Source organism: Lagenorhynchus albirostris, chromosome 11 (genome assembly GCF_949774975.1).
Source record: "Lagenorhynchus albirostris chromosome 11, mLagAlb1.1, whole genome shotgun sequence".
Lineage (NCBI taxonomy): Eukaryota > Metazoa > Chordata > Mammalia > Artiodactyla > Delphinidae > Lagenorhynchus > Lagenorhynchus albirostris.
Window position 1 is genome coordinate 21,519,465 of NC_083105.1, and position 20,310 is coordinate 21,539,774.

General features: G+C 39.1%; 2 protein-coding genes across 4 annotated transcripts in view; one reads left to right on the forward strand and one right to left on the reverse strand.

The window, feature by feature from the left end:
* The window catches only part of SCYL2 (SCY1 like pseudokinase 2), a 58,411-nt gene extending 56,285 nt beyond the window's left edge, over positions 1-2,126 (reverse strand). For all 3 annotated transcript variants that reach the window (XM_060164812.1, XM_060164813.1, XM_060164811.1), the window contains exon 1: positions 1,955-2,126. The gene's annotated coding sequence lies outside the window, so the exon portion shown is untranslated. The remainder of the gene's footprint in view (positions 1-1,954) is intronic.
* On the forward strand, positions 495-18,490 carry DEPDC4 (DEP domain containing 4). Its single transcript, XM_060165662.1, has 10 exons — positions 495-527; positions 1,589-1,914; positions 2,227-2,441; positions 4,586-4,997; positions 5,567-5,712; positions 12,638-12,815; positions 14,766-14,992; positions 15,603-15,745; positions 18,009-18,087; positions 18,435-18,490. The coding sequence occupies exons 1-10, from the start codon at positions 495-497 to the stop codon at positions 18,488-18,490; spliced, it is 1,815 nt and encodes a 604-aa protein (XP_060021645.1).
* The last annotated feature ends 1,820 nt before the right edge of the window (positions 18,491-20,310 follow it).

Here is a 20,310-nt window from a genome sequence, read left to right on the forward strand (position 1 = left end):
AACTGAATGAAAAGGAAAGGAAGAGCATTTCCAGGCAAAGGATGCATCATAATCAAAAGCCATATACCTGAAGCAGAACAGAAAGAACAGAGTGACTAGGAGGAAAGAATGCCAGAAGGTGCTGTGGAGATGAGGTCGCAAAGGTAATTAAGAGGGACCTAAACAGCCTGTTAAAGATTTTAGTTGAGCTTAAAAACAGTGAAGAGTTTTAAACATGGAGATAATGTGATTAGATCTACATTTTGAAAAAGTCACTCAGTCTGGTGTGGAAAACTACAGAGGGAGCCACAGTAAATGCAGGTAGACCCTAATTAGGAGACCATAAGTACTTCAAATGAGAAACGATGGTGGCTGGAACTAGAGTACTAGTTTGAAAACCACGAGTATACAGACTCAAGAGATATTCAAAGAGGCAAAATCAAGAGACTTCAAGAGAGACTGATATGAGGCCTGAGAGACAGGAAGTTGTCAAATCTCTACTGCTATAGAAAGGGATGGATGATGAAGCTAGCCACTTGAGTCAAACAGTAAGAGGACCTCTTTTTCTTGGGGGATAAGTCATGAATTTCAAACATGTGAGTATGAGTAGTTATTCCCAAGTATGGGGTTGATTTTTACAGAAATATTCCAGTGTATGTAAGTACAATGTGCTTCTATTTATTTTATTGGGTGTTTATGGATCTTAGAGACAAAAGGTTTCTGCATGTGTGTTAAGTGGATCTGAACAGAATGAAGGTCCTTCCTTTAGGTTCCGTTCCTTTAGAGTCCCCCAAAAGTGTCTTTTATGACTACAGTTTAATAGTGTCTCAAGAATTCTATTTATACACTCAGCTGATAAATTATTTTAAAACTTTTAAAAACTTAATATTTAAACCAAAAAATAAGAAGCCAAACGAAAAAAGGCCTGCAAAGTCCAAAAGGAAGCTTCAATCACCTGACTTTCAAGCTGTTACCAGAACATGACCGGTTTTAGTGACAGGTTGGTTTGGAGCATTAACCTTAAACTATATTAATTTTCCAGAATGGAGAGGCTTGCGAATGCGACTTAGAAAACTTCTTACTCATAGAATCCAATTTGTAAAAAAAAATGATGATTTTTTTTCAGATGATTTTCATTTCATTTTTCAGATGATTCCTGACTTTGATCTACAAAAATACTAGTTTGCAACTTACAATTGTAAGTCACTACCGACATAGTGCTTTTAACTCGCTTGAGTCTGGAGTCTCGGGAAGACTGTTTTGGGAGTTGACGTGACAATACTGGTTCCCTTCATAACTGATCATAGGTATGTATTCAGTCCTATCCCAAGTTTTTGCAAGCCTCATGGGTCTCAACCTTCTTCCATCCTTTCTCTCCCGCTTAGAAAAACAGGAGTGCAGGAGCCTCGGAGCGGGTATTTAACAAAATACCTGCCCCACCCACCTCACAAACAATAACCTTCCATTCCAGAACTAAAGCTACTGTCAGAAAAGGACGCCGGGCGGTAGGGCCCTAGATGGTAACCCAGGTTATCAGAGGTGGACCTCAGAACCGAGGGGAGCTGTTTGTTCTCACCCAGTCCCAGAGTAGTGTCCAATTTCCCAAAAGGGAACCAAGATCTCCACCACGGAAACCCGAGCTCCCGAGCCGGAGCCGGGGGCTCTCCCTCCAGCAGATGGCTCCAGCCCGGGGTCTCCAGTCGCTTCCAGGCCTCTAGGGGAGACTCGGGCCTCCCAGATCCTCTCCCCGGAGCTCGCCGCTCCCCCAGCCCGGCTTCGCGCGGGCGCCCAGAGCCCCGCCGCCCCGCCTGCACCCGGCAGGCCCGTCACCTGGCAACAGTCGCCAGCCCCGGGGACCTTGGGAGGCCTACCCCAGGCGCGGGTCCTTCCCCATTCCTTTTCGCTGCTTGAGGAGCCCAAGCGAGAGCGCTGCCGGTGAAGGAGGTCGTTCCGTGCCCGTGGGGGGGTCACTCACCTTTTCCCCTTCTCCCCCGGGAGGGGCGGTGCTGGGGGTCTTTTCCCCCGCCCCCCCAAACGCCTCCTGGCTGCTCCTGCTCAGCCCCGGCGCCTGGCCACTGCCGCCGGCTTACTCCATAGCCTCTCACACTCGCGCGGCCTCAAAGGCTGGAACCGGAGGAGGGAAGGGGGTGGGGAGGGGAGGGACTGGGGAGGAAGAGAAAGGGAGGGGGCAGAAGACCGAAAGACCAGCCAGCCCGGGCATGACGTCACTTCCTGCTTGTTCGGAAGGGGCGGGGCCGGGGCGTCTTCGGCCTCCGCCTCCCGAGAACGGGGTGGGGGCGGGGTTACGGGCCGGGGGAGGAGCCCGGCGGACGAGTTTATGGCGGTTCTTTTGACTCCGTGGTTCCGTAGCCTTGGCAGCCAGATCCAGTTTCCCGGCCCAGGGCGGAGTGTGTCAAGTTTCTTGAGCCCTAGAGATGTTTTCTGCCGGAAAAGGAGGACAGGTACACCTTTGGATCCTAACCAAATGTGCACCGAAGTGGGGGGACGGCTGAGGGGAGCGGGCGCTTTGGACTTTGCGCCTCAGGCCTCTGGGGCCCGCCCCTTTCCTGGACCCGCCCCTTTCCCGGCCCACTGCTCTCCCAGTCCCGCTGAGGACGGGCACTGGACCTTTTCAGAAGCTACTCTCCTTGGGGCGTCCTGGAAAGCGGTGCTTCTCAAACTTTAATATACATACAGATCATTTGGGAACTTTGTTAAAATGCAGTTTGGATTCAAGAGTAGGGTCTGATATTCTGCGTTTCTAATAAGTTCCCAGATGATGCCACTGCTGCTGGTCAGCGGGCTACACTTAGAACAAGGGGTTAAAAGTACTAGATGGCAAGTCCTTGAGCACGAGGACTATTTCTTTAACCTAGCCTACTTGTTTAATGACGCTTAGGGGGCAGACGGAAAATACCCCTGTCTCCTCCTCTCATAGACTCCTAGCTTTATCCACCCCACCCTACCCTAACCCAGTCCCTACTCCCTCCTCAAACCCTCCCCGTTTCCACTCCTCGCCCTCCACGCCCTACTCCTGTCTATGCACTGTCCACAGTGTCTCGGGCCAATAGTTCAAGGACAGACAGACAGAAAGCTTCTGTTACAGAAGGCATTTGAAGGTGATGGGCTTTTATTTCTGTCCTAAACATCAGACCATTATGTAAAGTTGGACATCCTGTTTCCAGTTATTCATAGTCAGAGGAAGAAAGAGCTTAAATTCTCAGATTCTAACAACAACGAAAATCTAGAAACAACATTCTAGATGTTTCAACGTATTCCCTTATCTTATTAAAAATTTTTTAATAAAAATTTACTGGGGTAGAGGGGAATGAGCAGTGATTGCTAACTATGGGTTTCTTTTTTTTTTAATTAATGTTTATTGAAGTATAGTTGCTTTCCAATGTTGTGTTAGTTTCTACTGTACAGCAAAATGAATCAGCTATACATATACATATATCCCCTCTTTTTTGGATTTCCTTCCCATTTAGGTCACCACAGTGCACTAAGTAGAGTTCCCTGTGCTATACAGTATACTCTCATTAGTTATCTATTTTATACATAGTATCAAGAGTGTATATATGTGTAGGGGTTTCTTTTTGAAGTGATAAAATGGTCTGGAGTTAGATAATAGAGATAGCTGCACAGCTTTGTGAATGTACCTAAAAACCATTGAATTGTATGCTTTAAAAGGGTGAATTTTGTGGAATGTGAATTATATCTCAATTTTAAAATTTTACTGTCTACAATTAATTGAAAAAATTATATATGTACGTTATAAAAACTGGAAATATGTATTCTAAAAAGTGAGTATCCTTTCATTACACCTATTTCCTAAAGGTTACTTTGAGGTTTATCCTTCCAGACTTTTCTATTTACATATATTTGTATGTAGGTTGGGAATTCATTTTTGCATAACTAGGATGATAGTATATAAATTGTTCTGCCCAACCTCATTGGTTTTTTGTTTTTACTACTTAATGAAATCCTTCCGTGCTATAAATGTCATTCTTCCTAATGGCTGCTTAATATCCTATAATAAGGCTATTCCATAATTTACTGGACATTTTCATTGTTTTCAGATTTTCATTATTCCTCACAAACTTTTATTTTTCAAGAAGAACAGCTGGCAGATAAATTGATCAGTTTTTTCAGCTCCTTGCTGTAGATTTCTTTCATGCAATGCTTGTCATTGTTCAAAAGGCAAAAAGAAGAAAGGAAAAGCAGAGTCTGGTGAAGCCACATCTCTGTAATAATCAAGACTCCAATGTGTGTGTACATTCCTTTTAAATGTAGCCTGAAATAATATTCTTCAAGACTAAGTCTAGCTAGTTATTAAGCATGTAACATTAGGATGTATAAATTCACATAGTAGTATATTTCATATCAGTAAAGCAAGTTCCTAGGTTTACTCTGATTTTATTGGCAGACGAACATGTGCAAACTTAGTAAACATAGTTTACACAAGATGGGAAGAGAAGAAACTTAAGAAAGACATTGTTAGCAGATGTGCCATACAAAAGCATAAGGTTGCCAAAACAAAAAAAACTTACATATTTTTGTGTAATCTAAATTTGTTAGAAACATATGTTTAATTTTTTTTTTTCAGGATGCTCTGGTCCTTTTCAAGCTACTCAGCTATGGGATGGTATTATTCACTCCCTTCAGACTCAAGTGGTAATAAAAAGAAGGAGGCATCATTTACGAACATACAGAGACTGTTTTACTGGTTCTGATGCTGTTGATGTAGTACTAAGTCATCTTATGCAAAATACGTGCCTGAGCAGTAATGATATCTCTCGTCTTAAAGGAGTTCGTCTTTGTCAACTTCTAATGAACCATAAAGTATTTGAACCAGTAGAAATGAAGCTATTCAAAAATGAAAAGGAATTGGAATTTGAGGATTCAAACAATAGTCTCTACAGGTTTCTAGGGAATAAATCATCTTATGTTTTTTGCAAAAGAAAAAAGGATTCTGAGACTGGGTTAAATGATGAAATAAAAGCAAAGGAATCTTTAAGGTTTAGTGTTAACCAAGATACTGTAATATATTGTTTTTAGTTGCTGGCAGGACAGTCGTCATTGAACAAACCTTGAATATTATGCTTTCTGTTTTTTTCAGAAGTCAATAAAAGAAATAGCCGTGTAAAAATTAATCTTTTCTGCATTTGCTGTAAAACTGTTATGGAGGACATGATCACAAAAATATTTCAGAATTTGTACCAGGAAAAACTTTATCTCCTCTGATGAATTATATGCTTCCTAATTTTTGAAACATGACTTAGCCAAAGTAGCTAAAGCCAAAGTTATGGAAACGAAACTAGACCAGAAATTTTCTACTCTGTCACAGCAGCCATGATAACCTTAGAATTAACTTTTTTTTTTCTGTTTATTTACAATCCTAACATCCTCTTCTCGTGATATTCTGTTATTTAATACATTTATTACTTGTATCTTTTATTGTAAGCTGCCTGACATCCTTTTTGGAAATAGGAAATGTATAAATAAGTTTTAATAAGTAAATTAAAATGCATATTTGAAATTTTGGCCCTGTATGTAATGGAAAAAGTCACATATTATTTCTTAACAGACCAGAAGGCAAAGTGATTTCAAATCCTCTAGCACAAGAGATTGGTGAGGAAAGAATTGAGGAACTTATTGATACAATGAGTGGGACTCTGGCTTTACCTCCAAACATCACAGTTGACAAACCTGTTCTTCCACTTTCAAAAGAAGGTAATTTCAGTTTTCATTACTTTTTTCCGAACTTTGTAAGAAGAGCTGACTTTTTTAAATAGAACTTACTTTTTGGAACAGTTTTAGGTTCACAGAAAAATTGAACAGAAAGTACAGAGAGTTCCCATGTGCTCCCTGCCCCCCACACATACCCAGCCTCCCCCACTGTCAACATCCTGCACTGGAGTGGTTATTTGTTATAATCCATGGACCTACATTGATATATCATTATCACCCAAAGCCCACAATTTACAGTAGTGTTCACTCTTGGTGGTGTATATTATGTGGGTTTTGACAAATGTATGATGACTGTATCCACCATTATAGTATCATACAGAATAGTTTCACTGCCCTGAAAATGCTCTGCACTTCACCTGTTCCTCCTTCCCTCCCCGTTACCCCGCTGGCAACCACTGATCTTTTTTTTTTTTTTTTTTTTGTGGTACGCAGGCCTCTCACTGTTGTGGCCTCTGCTGTTGCGGAGCACTCCAGACACACGGGCCCAGTCGCTCCGCGGCATGTGGGATCCTCCCGGACTGGGGCACGAACCCATGTCCCCTGCATCGGCAGGCGGACTCTCAACCACTGTGCCACCAGGGAAGCCCACCACTGATCTTTTTACTGTCTCCAAGAACTGACTTTTCAAATACAATAGAAGTAGTGTGTTTGGCGTACTGACTCACTACTCCTCTCCCCGTAAGAGTTTCCTTCTACATAGTGATTGCATCACACAAGACAGGTGAGGCAATGTAGATCCAATAACATTTAGTTTATTTTTTTACAATGACCATGATCAGATTAACTGGAGGTACTACAGTCCTTACTACCGGAAAAAAAACATGCAAACTCATTACCAGTCCTTATTATTTATAATGCAAGACCATCTTCTTATGAGCATATCCTTTGCCCATTGTATAAGCTCCTCCCAAACATCTCCCTACTCTTTGCCTTTCAGAACAAACTAGCTAGGCTACCTATTGCTCTAATTCTCTTTACCATTTACTTCATCTATCTACTTGTGGTTTTGTCCTTATAAGGCAACTTAACAGTTGAAAGAAGAGCCGCATACCCAGGGCAATTAGGAGGGTTGCATACACAATTCATTAATGGTTACACACTTTACTGCATGTGGTCAAACCATGATGGAAGTAAGACAAGCATGATTTGCACACTGGAGGAGCAAAGGTTATCAACAATAACTAGGATAAGTGTGATAAGGGAAATGCACGGTGCCCAAAGAAAGGGTGCAGAGTGAGAAAAGAAGAGGGATTAGAAGAAGACTCCGAGAAAGATTAATATTTCGAGGACAGGCTGAAGAAGAGGAGCCAACAAAAGTTCAGTTTTTACCTATTACAAATGAAAAAGAAAAACTTGTCATCATTTTCCCATGAGGATATAGGGTACCTCTAGAAATTTCTAACTAAAGATGGATATAATTGATCAGTAAAGATGCTTATAAAAGTAATTTTCATTTATTGGGCCTTTCTCTGGGCCAGGCAATTTCTTATGCATTTTATATTTATTCTCTGTAATTTAACAATAGCCCTGTAAAGTGAGGGGTAAAACTTCCTTTTTATAGTTTGGGAAACTGAGACTCAGAAAGATAAATAAATAAATAAGACATGGTAGGGAAGGAAAGTTGGCACTCTTATGTACTTCTTTAAACATTTTAATTTTTATCTTTGTTATACATGCACATAATGTAAATCATTCAAATAGTCCTACAGGTTTTGTTACCAAAAAATAATAATTCCCTACCCTTCCCCTCTCACCCATTTCCCCCTCTCCAGAGACAACCATTTACAATTTGTATAAATTGTAATTCATGTGTGTTGTAAATGTATCTCACGTCTCTAAATGTCATGCTTATACTGCTACTTCATGCTTTTTCAGTTTTAGGGACATCTAGTAATTTTCTACAAAGGAAAACAGGGTTTTAGGCCTGTTCCCTTTCTTGCATCTATCTCCCCAACTCTTTAAATGATACATATACTTTTATATACTCTTATGAGTAACATATTTAACAAAAAGATGTTAGGTGAGGGCTTCGCTGGTGGTGCAGTGGTTGAGAGTCCGCCTGCCGATGCAGGGGACATGGGTTCGTGCCCCGGTCCGGGAAGATCTCACATGCCGCGGAGCAGCTGGGCCCGTGAGCCCTGGCCACTGAGCCTGCGCGTCTGGAGCCTGTGCTTCGCAACGGGAGAGGCCACAACAGTGAGAGGCCCGTGTACCGCAAAAAAAAAAAAGATGTTAGGTGAAAACAGGAATATCTTTAGTTTTAAGACTATTGTGTTTAGCCAGAGATTTTAAACAGTAAGTCACACAACAATAACTATTAAGTTTTGCTTTTTTAAAAAAGGAGTTTTTTGGTTTTCGGTTTTTTTGGCCACACTGTGTGTCTTGCAGGATCTTAGTTCCCCCACCAGGGATTGAACCCAGGCCACAGCAGTGAAAGCACCGAGTCCTAACCACTGGACCGCCAAGGAATTCCCTAAAAAAGGAGATTTTATGTTAAAAATTTTATGTTATTTTATGTTGAAACAAAAATCAGCCAAGTCTTGGAACCACTGCTTTACTTTAGACTTAATTTAGCTTAGATGGTTTATTTTATAGACAAGGAAACTGAGACTCAGAGAAGTTAGATAATTTGCCAACTTTCCACAGTTAACTAATGGCATCAAGATTCAGACCTAGATTTCCATACTTTTACCCAGTGTTTTATCATTATTGTTGCAACAAGGTGTTGTAAATTCTAAAATGGGTACAACTGAAGTTATGTTTAGTTGGTATATTTGCTCTTTGTTGCAACTGAATGTGTCAGCCTTCAGAACAGAGAAACACAAAAAACTATTTTAGTTGTTCTCTCTAATAAAACATAGTTTTGAGAGAAGTAGTCTTTAATAAATTACTAATAGGAAATCTCTTTATGTTCAAAAGTCTTGAATCTGCTAGGGTAGGTTTTTTCTTTGTTTTTTGTTTTGTAAAAAGCCTTGCAAAAGAGAATTAACTTTAAAATTGGCTGGTTGTTCTTGTATTTAATGAGTTAAAAAAAGTTAACTTTTTTGGAATTTACGTTTTCATACCAAAACTTTTTGAAGAAAGTGCATTTGGAAGTGTCTCTAAACTCTAACAAATCAGGCATGAAAGGAGTTTTTGTTGTTGTTATTATCCACTGAAATCTGATTCTTCTGTGATCCTCAAGCACAAAAACAACCCCCTCAGATATAAAACTATGTGGTTTTATAAGATTAAATAATTAGCTGGCCAACAAGAAAATTTAAGCCACTTTCTATTTGGAAAAATATGGCTGGTTAAAGGTATGCAGTTGGCAACACACCTATGTACATTTCAGCCAAGAAATAAAAGTATGGAGTTTCTCTTTTTTTTTGAGAAAGGTCATTTCTTAATTCCCAAAGAACTGAGAAACCAACTTCACTTGAATTGAGTTGAAAAATCTGCCAGCAGTGGTAAAGCAACGCAGTCCCAGGACTGCAGGCTTTTTGCAAATTTGTATTTGTGAGACTAGTAGAGTTAAGGTGAACCATCTTTGCTGAGATTTGTTTATTTTTTACAGGTGTTTCTTACTGATAATATAATGACTAATATTTTTGAAATATATGTGCGTTGTTTTAGAAATGTGAGGGGTTCTAAAGGTGCAGAACCTCTCCCTCACCTCACCTCTGTGGGGTAGGTCTCAGGGGAATGCCAATATCAGCTGGAGCAATTCCACTATTAATCTGTTTTACCTGACTTCCAGAAGAATATGTTTGTTCAAAGGTTTCCTCAGCTGAGACAAAGTTTGATTCCTACTGAACACACTGTACTTCTCCCACCAAAACATTTACACACTTAATGAAATTGCCTGTTTACTTGTCATTATTTCCCACTGGAGTGTGAGGTACTTAGACAGGGACAGTCCTTACCTTTTTCACTGTTGTATCCCTGTTGAGTGGCCCAGTGCTTAGCTGTTGGTAGATTACATTTAGTGGATGAATGGCTCACAGACAGCCTCCTCATTTTATAAATATTTTCTTTTTATTTATGCGTCTATACACATACACTCATATGTACATATATGTGCATATGTGCATGTGCATGCACGTGTGTGTGTCTGTGTGTGTGTGTGTGTAGGCTATGCTAAACACTGCTTGGATTGTATGCTTTTCAAATGTAGAGTCTATCCCCTTGGATCCCCTTCATTCAGCACAGTGATCATTGAGTATGAAGTGCTCCGTTAAGATGAGGGTGGTGGCTGTATGTGTTGCTACAGTATCCTTCTTGAGTCTAATTTCCTCACACAGAGCTAGCTATTCTATTTATCAGCTCTGCACTTGGCTAGTATGTTCTAGACATGCACATTTCTTTGCTCCCTCACCTTCAGGTCTTTGCTCAAATATCATCTTCCCAATGATAATTCCCACACATCTTATTTAAAATTGCAATACTAACCCCCTAATGTAGTCTAATCTCCTTTTTTGCTTAATTTCTCTCCATAAAACTTACTATTAGCTGACACACCACATATTTCACTTTTTGTTTGTTTGTTTATTTATTGCCTGCCTCCCTCTCCCCACTAGAATATAAGCTCCATTAAGGCCAGGATTTTGCCTGCTTTGGTTACCACTATATCCCTGGAACCTAGAACAGTGCCTAATACAAAACAGGTCTCAATAAATATTTGTTGAGTAAATGAATGTTCTGTCTTGATGCTATTGCTAAGAATAGTCTTTTTTCCACTTTTGGATGTATTCATAATATATTCATATTTCTTGGTGACTTGATAAAATTTGCCTTCATCCATTTCATATGTGGCTATCCTTACCTCCTTACATAGGGTGTGGCTGCTGAAGGGCCACTATTTTTATATATGTATCTTTTTCTAGCACCTGGTTCAGTGCTGTGCCCAAAGGTTGGTATCGACAAATGTGGACTGATTGATTAGAGGCTACTTACGATCTCAAGTCTTTACTAAAAGATTGCTAATTTGATTTATTTGGGGCCAATAACTCAGAAGTAGTAAACTCAGATGCCTTTAGGAGCCAGGCAGATTGGAGAGCAGGTGAGTACTTCATTTTCAAACGTGTAGGAAAAATTGTTGTTTTGCTTGAAATGTAGGGCCCTCTTGGCTATTTTTCCTTTTCCCACTTAAGGAAGAGATATAACTATAGGGAAATTAATTTCTACTGTAACAAAACCAACAGGACAATACCATGAAAATGGTAGCTGACACTCAACTTCACTGTTTGGGATACAGTAGGAAGTGGTGGGGTTTGTGGTGAGCTGGAAATGACATGCCAATGCAAATAAGGTAGCCACTAATTCATATCAGCTAACTTTGGTCAGGCATTAATTGAAGCCCAGTGTCATGAGATTTTAAGATTTTTTTTCTTATTTATTTATTTGTTTATTTTTGCTGCATTGGGTCTTCATTGCTGCGCGTGGGCTTTCTCTAGTTGCGGCGAACGGGGGCCTACTCTTCCCTGTGCAGAGCACAGGCTCTAGGTGCGCAGGCTTCTCGTTGTGGTGGCTTCTCTTGTTGCGTAGCACAGACTCTAGGTGCGCGGGCTTCAGTAATTGTGGCACATGGGCTCAGTAGTTGTGGTTCACAGGCTCTAGAGCACAGGCTTCAGTAGTTGCGGCACACGGGCTTAGTTGCTCCGCGGCATGTGGGATCTTCTCGGACCAGGGCGCGAACCCGTGTCTCCTGCACTGGCAGGTGGATTCTTAACCACTGCGCCACCAGGGAAGCCCTCTTAAGATATTTTTAGAGAAGCTTGAAACCCGGAATTTTATATGAAATCTCCCTTTTTTTTTTTTTTTTTACGGTACGCAGGCCTCTCACTGTTGTGGCCTATCCTGTTCCGGAGCACAGGCTCCGGATGCGCAGGCTCAGCGGTTATGGCTCACGGGCCTAGCTGCTGCACGGCATGTGGGATCTTCCCGGACCGGGGCACGAACCCGTGTCCCCTGCATCGGCAGGTGGACTCTCAAACACTGCGCCACCAGGGAAGCCTGAAATCTCCCATTTTTATACAAGTTAATTCTATTCAAAATACTTTATAACCAAACAAATCATGACTATGGTCCAAATTTAATACGTAGGCTACTGGCAGTAAAGCTCCACGAGGGATTTACTGTAGCTGTTGCTTTTTTTTTTTTTTTTTTTTTTTTTTTTGCGGTACGCGGGCCTCTCACCGCTGCGGCCTCTCCCGCTGCGGAGCACAGGCTCCGGACGCGCAGGCTCAGCGGCCGTGGCCCACGGGCCCAGCCGCTCCGCGGCACGCGGGATCCTCCCAGACCGGGGCACGAACCCGCGTCCCCTGCATCGGCAGGCAGACTCTCAACCACTGCACCACCAGGGAAGCCCAGCTGTTGCTTTTGTAATTTTGTTTCATTTAAAGGAAAAACAAAATATTAATGATCTGATAATTAGGATAACGAAAAACTTTATTAACCCTTAACATAAATGACCAGAAACCCAAGTTAAAATTAACCTAATACTGTATTTTTATTTAAAAGCAATTTAACTACAATTATCTCTGCTTTGAATAAAATTATAAATAATTAGTAATCTCATTCTCTCCAATCATCAAAATAATTTATAAGCAGGACCAGTAGTTTTTTTAATATCTGGAATTAACCTATTAATCACCTTAAAAGCTAGATAATATCACTTTATAATTAACATAGCCAGAAAATAAAATTAATATGGCTCATAACCCTGATGTCTATTTAAAGGTCAATCTTGAAAAGAGAAACTGTAATTTAGCAAATTTAAATTATCCTAACAAATTAATCCATTATATTATTATTAGCTTTTCTGTTGTATTACTAGAAATGGAAGAATTCTATGATACTGGTTGAATATGTATATGTTATTTATTAGTATGATAGTTATATTATTTTTCTTTCTAGGCTGTGGAACATGTTTGGAAACAACAAACATTGCTACGTATTCTTCAACTGATTCACATTCCATTCTTAGAAAATATTTTGGAGCCTCCAGTTAAAACACAAAATCTCCAATTAAGTAAAGAGGAAGATCTTGTTATCTCAAACACTTGCCTCGACAGAGAGGTTATTCCAAGCTTATGTCTACTTGAGTGAGTGACCATTTTTATTGTCAATTTATAACTAAAATGTTCTTTCACATATTTTGCCCTTGGTATTTTAAGGTGTGAGAACATATTCATATGTATGAGCAGACATCATCATTGATTTAAAAATTAATCACTGTGAATTTTCATTTCATCTAAAATAGAAAGACACTGGTTATGACCTGTGAGAAGATTATTGGAAATCTGAGTGGTTTCATTCATATGAGTTCAGTCATGATTTGTCAATCATTCTTTCCCTGCACCAGCCCTGAGTGTTTTTTCAAAGTTCTATTATTTCCGTTCTATAACCATAAAATAAAAACCATCATGGTTTCTACCAGTTTATTTATTCCTGCTTTAAGAGAATCCTCAGTCTAGTAGGGGAGACATTCATGAAACAAAACATTACAGTCCAATGAAATAAGCCCTATCATAAATCAGTTGCTAGGAACCATAAGTATAAGACCTTGGGTACTGTTGAGATTCCAGCAAAGAGAACTGATATGATGCTTTCTGCCACATGGGCCAAACAAGAAAAGAACATCAGACTCCAAACCTGAGAACCAGAAAGCTTCAGATCCTACAAAGAGCTTGATGATCAGAGACCTGTGAACCCACTTAGATCATCAACCATTGTCCTGTTTGCACATGACATGTTTGCTCCTAATTCAACAGGCTGAGAAAGACCTAGCAAATGAGTCTTCCCCAGCCCCTGAGTCAGGGAGAATATAGGGACATCAGCAAAGAAACAGGATTTCTTTAGATGCCTCTGCAGGAAACAGACAGCAGCTAGTCAGCCTTTATGAGCTTCCAAGTGGAAAGTGTAGGTTATCTGCAAGAGAAATGCAATCCAACTGTCATTAATTTTTTCATCTGCAACACTAGGAGCTAGAAGATAATAAGTCACACATGTTAGGCAATATGTTCCATTCAACAGGGGTTGGTGTGGGTGGGGAGAAAAAAGGAAATGGAACGGGAAAGAGAATAGGAGGGAAGAAGGAAAGATATTTGAGGATCACCGAGAATTCATAGAATATATCACTCAGGAACCCCCTCCTAGGAAAATATTTGAGGAAAGATTTTAATCTGACTACAAAGAAATAACCAGAACCCCAAGATGGAGACAGATGAAGAGGAAAGGAAAAATTGGTAGGCAATGAACTTTGGTCTGTGCACTCTCACTATTTTCTCTTCTCCCTAATTTTGTACCCACATATGTGCATGCATACAAACACACATGTACACACAACATATTCGAAGTTGATATGGTAAGGCTGTGTGAGAATGTACAAAATAAAAGTGCTAAATAAGATATCAAAAAAAGAAGGACGTCGTATTAAGGGAAATTATAATGAATACTAACCTATCTCAGCAAAACCTGGGGGTGGGGAAGGTGGAGGAGAAGGGGGAATTAAAGGCCTTCCAAAATCATCACTGAAGGGAGGGAGGAGTGAAAGGATCCTAAGTTGCTTATCTTATTGAGGTCGGGAGATAAAAAAGGGGAAAACAGTGTGTGGTGGGATAAACGGTGCATCTTAATGGGGGAAATACTTGGTATCTTATTTTCGAATAGTGATAGAACCATATGCACCTAATGATCAGAGTGGGAAAGGGGAGAGGAAACACCAGTGCAATGCAACAGTACAGATGAACTCCTCTGAACAAGATTTAACAAAGTTAGAAACAAATAATGAAAAGGTGGCCCACAAATATTTTAATTCCTTGAAAGTAAAGGTACAGAAAGGTGTGGTGGTATTTGGTGAGGAGAAAAGCTATTCCCTCTCATTTACTCCTTCAGTCATCCAGCAAAAATTATTAAAAAGATGCTCAAAACTAGTTTCTTCTTTAGGTTTGGTTAATTATAAGCTAGATTTTATTGTTTTATCAAACAATGTTTTAGGCAGTTAAATGGAAACGTTAACCATTAATTTATTTTATTTTGTTTTTTACCTCCAGGATTGATAACTGGCTTAATTCAGCAATTGAATGCTTGGAATATTTCCCTGACCAGTTAATAGTTACTGTCAGCGAGCTGTTAGTTCAAAACAGAAATGAAGAGACAAGATTGAATACACAGAAGAAGTTACTCTTTGATGTCATAGTAAAATATTATAATCAAGAGAGAGATTGCTTATTAACTGATGAGTATTTTGATATTCATTCAGGAATTATTGAACTTTTAGGTAAGAGATGTTTAAACTTCAGTTTTCTTGCATAATCTTTTTTAATAATACAAGTTGCAGAAGATTTTATGTATTATATGAGTATTACATTTTAATATTTTTCTTCTATGAGGTCAAAGTACTTCATAGAGTCTTTTTTCAATTCACTTGGCCTGCCATGTAAATTGTACTATCAAATGTAATACTGTAGTATAGCAATTAGATCTAAGGTAATTCTATCACAGGGACATTCTAAGAAAAATTTTGATATAGTACTAGAGGATTAAAGAACTGAGGTATCTGGAAATATTGTATTAATTTGATGACCTTTTAGCAAAATAAAAATTGATTGACACATCATGTCTCTTTTTTAGCTTTGTAGGTGGCCATATAATTTCATGTTAAAAACAAATTGCTGTTTGACAATGCTGGATATAATTATGCAGGTGTTTGGCATATTATGTAGATAATTTCCTGTGTGTTTGAAATATTTCCTAATAAAAACTTTCAAGTGTAAAAAAGAATCTGCAAACCAAACACAGTATCATAGCATTTTAATTGACTGCTACGTACTATAATCTCTGGGGTTTTTTTGTCTCTTGCTTTGTCTTCTTTGTAACCCATGTAACAGAAAATGAGAAAAGGACAGAAGCACTTGAAGCAACACAACTATATCTAAGATTGTTGTTGCCCAACGTTAGAGAAGAATTACGACGGCTACTCACTTTTATGGCAACTGCATCAGAACCCGATGCCTACAAATTACAAAAACAGGTGAAAAAAATTGCAATAACAGTTTTACAATCTTCTGCTATTTTTTTTAATAAAAATGATTCAAGTTAATGTTACTCTTTCTGTTTATAGTTTGTTCAAAAAGAGTCATGTGCCACAATATTCATTGCAGCTCTATTTACAATAGCCAGGACATGGAAGCAACCTAAGTGTCCATCAACAGATGAATGGTTAAAGAAGATGTGGCACATATATACAATGGAATATTACTCAGCCATAAAAAGAAACGAAATTGAGTTATTTGTAGTGAGGTGGATGGACCTAGAGTCTGTCATACAGAGTGAAGTTAGTCAGAAAGATAAAAACAAATACCTTATGCTAACACATATATATGGAATCTTAAAAAAAAAAGGTTCTGAAGAACCTAGGGGCAGGACAGTAATTAATACGCAGACATAGAGAATGGACTTGAGGATATGGGGAGGGGGAAGTGTAAGCTGGGACGAAGTGAGAGAGTGGCATGGACATATATACACTACCAAATGTAAAACAGAAGCTAGTGGGAAGCAGCCGCATAGCACAGGGAGATCAGCTCGGTGCTTTGTGATCACCTAGAGGGGTGGGATAGGGAGGGTGGGAGGGAGATGCAAGAGGGAGGAGATATGGTGATATATGTATACGTATAGCTGAATAACTTTGTTATACAGTAGACACTAATACACCATTATAAAGCAGTTATACTCCAATAAAGATGTTTAAAAAAAAGCTGTTAGTTATTCTGCACCTAGTTTTTCATCAAAAAATATAATAAATGGAGATTAGGGCCCAGGTTACATAAATGTTTAATTCTACAGTCACTAAACCAAAATTCATGTTTATAGCTTGTGAAATGGGTCCCAGATTCCAACCAGGAATTTAGAATGAACATTTTCTCTACCCTCCTCTTCCTTACCACTTAGCCTCTCCACTTTCTTCTTTCTCACCCTGCTTCCTCCTCTAGGTAAATGAATTCTCCTCTTTCCTACATATGGTTGAGAAGTTAGAAAGGATTTTTTCATTTTTTACTTCCCCTCACGTCAGAACTAGCAGTGCCGTAAAGAAACATACTGGTTCAAAAATTGTGGCAGGACACAAAGGGAGAAAAGGAACTTGATGTGGGCTGGAGGAAGTGGGGGTATGGGATTCAGGAAGCAGGGAGAAGTGGCTCCGATGACTGGTTTCTGGAGATTAGGGAATGAAGTATTTCAGGGAGATTGAGATGTGGGTATTTATAATAGGGAATCTTGAGCATGCCTAGCTTTTTCCTGTTACAGGGCTTTACCTGTGTTGTCTACTGTATGTCTGGAACATTTTCTCCCAAGTATTTTTATGGCTTACTCCTTCACATCATTTCAGGCCTCTGCTCAAAATGATACCCTCTCAGTAAGACAAAAGCCTTCCCTTACTGAGATAGCTACCCATCTTCTTCATTCTAGCTTCTTATCCTGCTTTATGCTCTCTTAATGGCACTTATCATTACCTGAAACTATATTATGTATTTGCTGATTTTTTGAAATTGTCTTTCTCTCATATGAGAATGTAAATTCTGTGAGTTCAGACTAGATCTGCTTGTTCATCACCTAGAACTGTCCTGGAACGTAGAAATCATTCACTAAATTTTTGTTGAATGACAGAATGAATTAATGGGGATGGCTTCATGTTTGTAAATTTTCAGGACAATAGAAGTTAATGGAAAGGTACCCTGGGGCTCAAGATGAAGGAGCTATGTGGATATGAGGTTCAACATTGGTAGGTCTAGGGGGTGCCCTCTGTAACAATATTAGCTGAGGAATTATTTCCCCCAGATACATGTTATCATCTGGGATTTCTTTTGTATAACCAAAACTGGAAAAGGAGTATTTATCCATTTTAAGAGAATGAAATTATTATGTATTTTAGAGCTACTATTTACATATGGATCATGTAATTACAATGTAAGATTATTTAGACCAGTGCTGTTATGGAAGTACAAATAATTTTTATTATTATAAGAGAACATTGCACTAATGATTGGTTAATCTAGTTTCAGATACACTACATATGTGGGAGTAGAATATAGAATTTTAAGAATTCTAAAAAAGAATTTCAAGTATTTATACCCTTTATAATTCAGAGGCCTTCTGCTACCCGCCCCCTCTCCCCATCTGCAATCCTCTTCCCCTATGCATTGGTCAAAAATATTGAGGTTTTTTTTTTTTTTCTATATTGGATTACTGGCTAGAAAAAAATTCGTATTAAAAATTTGAAAATATCTGTTTTTATGTAGACACTGGTTACTTTATTGGATCTGGTTAGTAAGAAACTTAAGAAGCTTCTACATGGAGAAGATACAGATGCTATATCAGGTATTGATTCAGTCATTCTTTCTTTATCATTAAGTGACTGTTATAGCCACATAAGTTGGAAAGGAGCCAAGGGTGAGTATGTAATAAATATATAATGCTATAAAAGGTGGTTACATTAAGGTTATTTTTTAATATCTCCAGAGCAAGTTCTTCTCTAGTTGTTTTTGGAAGCTCTTTGTTTGATTACCTTTCTTCTAAAAAGGTAAACACTTACTATATCTCATTGCTGCTCCCAGGTCTCACCTTCCCCTCATTTATTACCCACCTGCCTGCTTCCTTGCTCCTGTGCACACTGTTTTTCTTTCTCCTGTTTTTCATTCTCTCTCTCTTTCCCTCCTCTTTTCTAGGAAATGACAAAGTTTTTATAGAGAAGGAGCTTAAACACTTCCCCCTACCCGGTTGAAAAGGCTTCATGATTCTTTTTACTCCATGTCTTTTGGCAATTGTCTGATTCCTTACTTTTTAATTTCTTTAAACCATAAAATATTTAAAAGTCAAATTTCCTAAGATTGTCACGTGAGAGACAAAATAAAGTAATAGGTATAACTTTGGGTGCTAGGGCCAAATTGCCTGGGCAAATTAACTTCTTTGTGCCTCACCTTCCTCATCTCCAAAATGAGAATAATAGTATCTACCTTGTTGTTATTAAATATTTAGTATTTATATTAATAATATAACATTGGGGGCTTCCCTGGTGGCACAGTAGTTAAGGATCCACTTGCAAATGCAGGGGACATGGGTTTGAGCCCTGGCCCGGGAAGATCTCATATGCCATGGAGCAACTAAGCCCATGCGCCACAGCTACTGAGCCTGCACTCTAGGGCCCGCGAGCCGCGACCACTGAAGTCATGTACCTAGAGCCCGTGCTCCGCAACAAGAGAAGCCACCGCAATGAGAAGCCCGTGCACCACAACGAAGAGTAGCCCCTGCTCGCCGCAACTAGAGAAAGCCCGTACGCAGCAACAAAGATCCAACTCAGCCAAAAATAAATAAATAAATAAATTTATATATAAAAAATAAACACAAAATGAGAGGAGAATACGGTGAGTTTCATAATTAAAAATAATATAGTTATAAATCATAGATACTATATTTAAATTGTATTATTATTTAAATATTAAGTACTAATGTTTAATATTAATTGACACTAATATTAAACCCTACTCTGTGTCAGACTGTGCTGAGCACTAACATGCATTTATGAAATTATTCTACACAATAACCTATTATGTAGGCATTATTATTACCCCATTCTATAGGTAAGAACTGAAACTTAGATTAAGTAACTTGACCAACTAGAAATGCAGGTAACATTTCTTCCTTAAAAAAAAAAAGTTTTCGGGCTTCCCTGGTGGCACAGTGGTTGAGAGTCCGCCTGCCGATGCAGGGGACACGGGTTCGTGCCCCCGTCCGGGAAGATCCCACATGCCGCGGAGCGGCTAGGCCCGCTGAGCCTGTGCGTCCGGAGCCTGTGCTGCGCAACGGGAGAGGCCACAACAGTGAGAGGCCCGCGTACCGCAAAAAAAAAAAAAAAGTTTTCTAAGGCATTACTAATTTCTAGAAAAGTATTCATAGAGTAGGGCATACATTTATTTGCAAGGATTATTTGGAATTTCTCAGCTAATAGATGCCATTTCCTCCCATTCCCTTCTTTGAACATAGGGCATATGGCCACAGGTCTGTTGCCACATGCATCCTGTCTGTTTGATGCTGTTAAACAGATACTAACGAAGTATTCAGAACCTAACATCTGGAATCTTTTTAGATTAATTAGATCTCATCTGACTAATTTCAAGATAAACTTCATTTGGCTGCCATACTATATTAGCTTTTCACATTCAATTTTTCATTAGTTTTGGCTTTGAGGAAAATGGAGGAATTGTAGGCATTTTAACATTTATTTCCATCCAACATTTATTCAACAATATGCTTTAAAGGGAGATAATGAATATAAGTGCTTTGCATTGTGCCGTGTGCTATAAGCACTTGGGAACTGAAGAGTTATCTGATAATATTTTCCCCTAAATAGCTTAACTCTCGTCTCTTCTTGAAGTTTATCCCTTATTCAGTAAAATTGTCAGATGATATCAGTATACAACTTAATTGAATTTTTTAATTGCCTCTGTGTTTTGTGTTGTATGCTCTTTTCTGCATGCTTGAATTGATTACTTGAAATTCATATCTTGATTTAAAATGTTCCTGATATCAAATATTCATCCATCC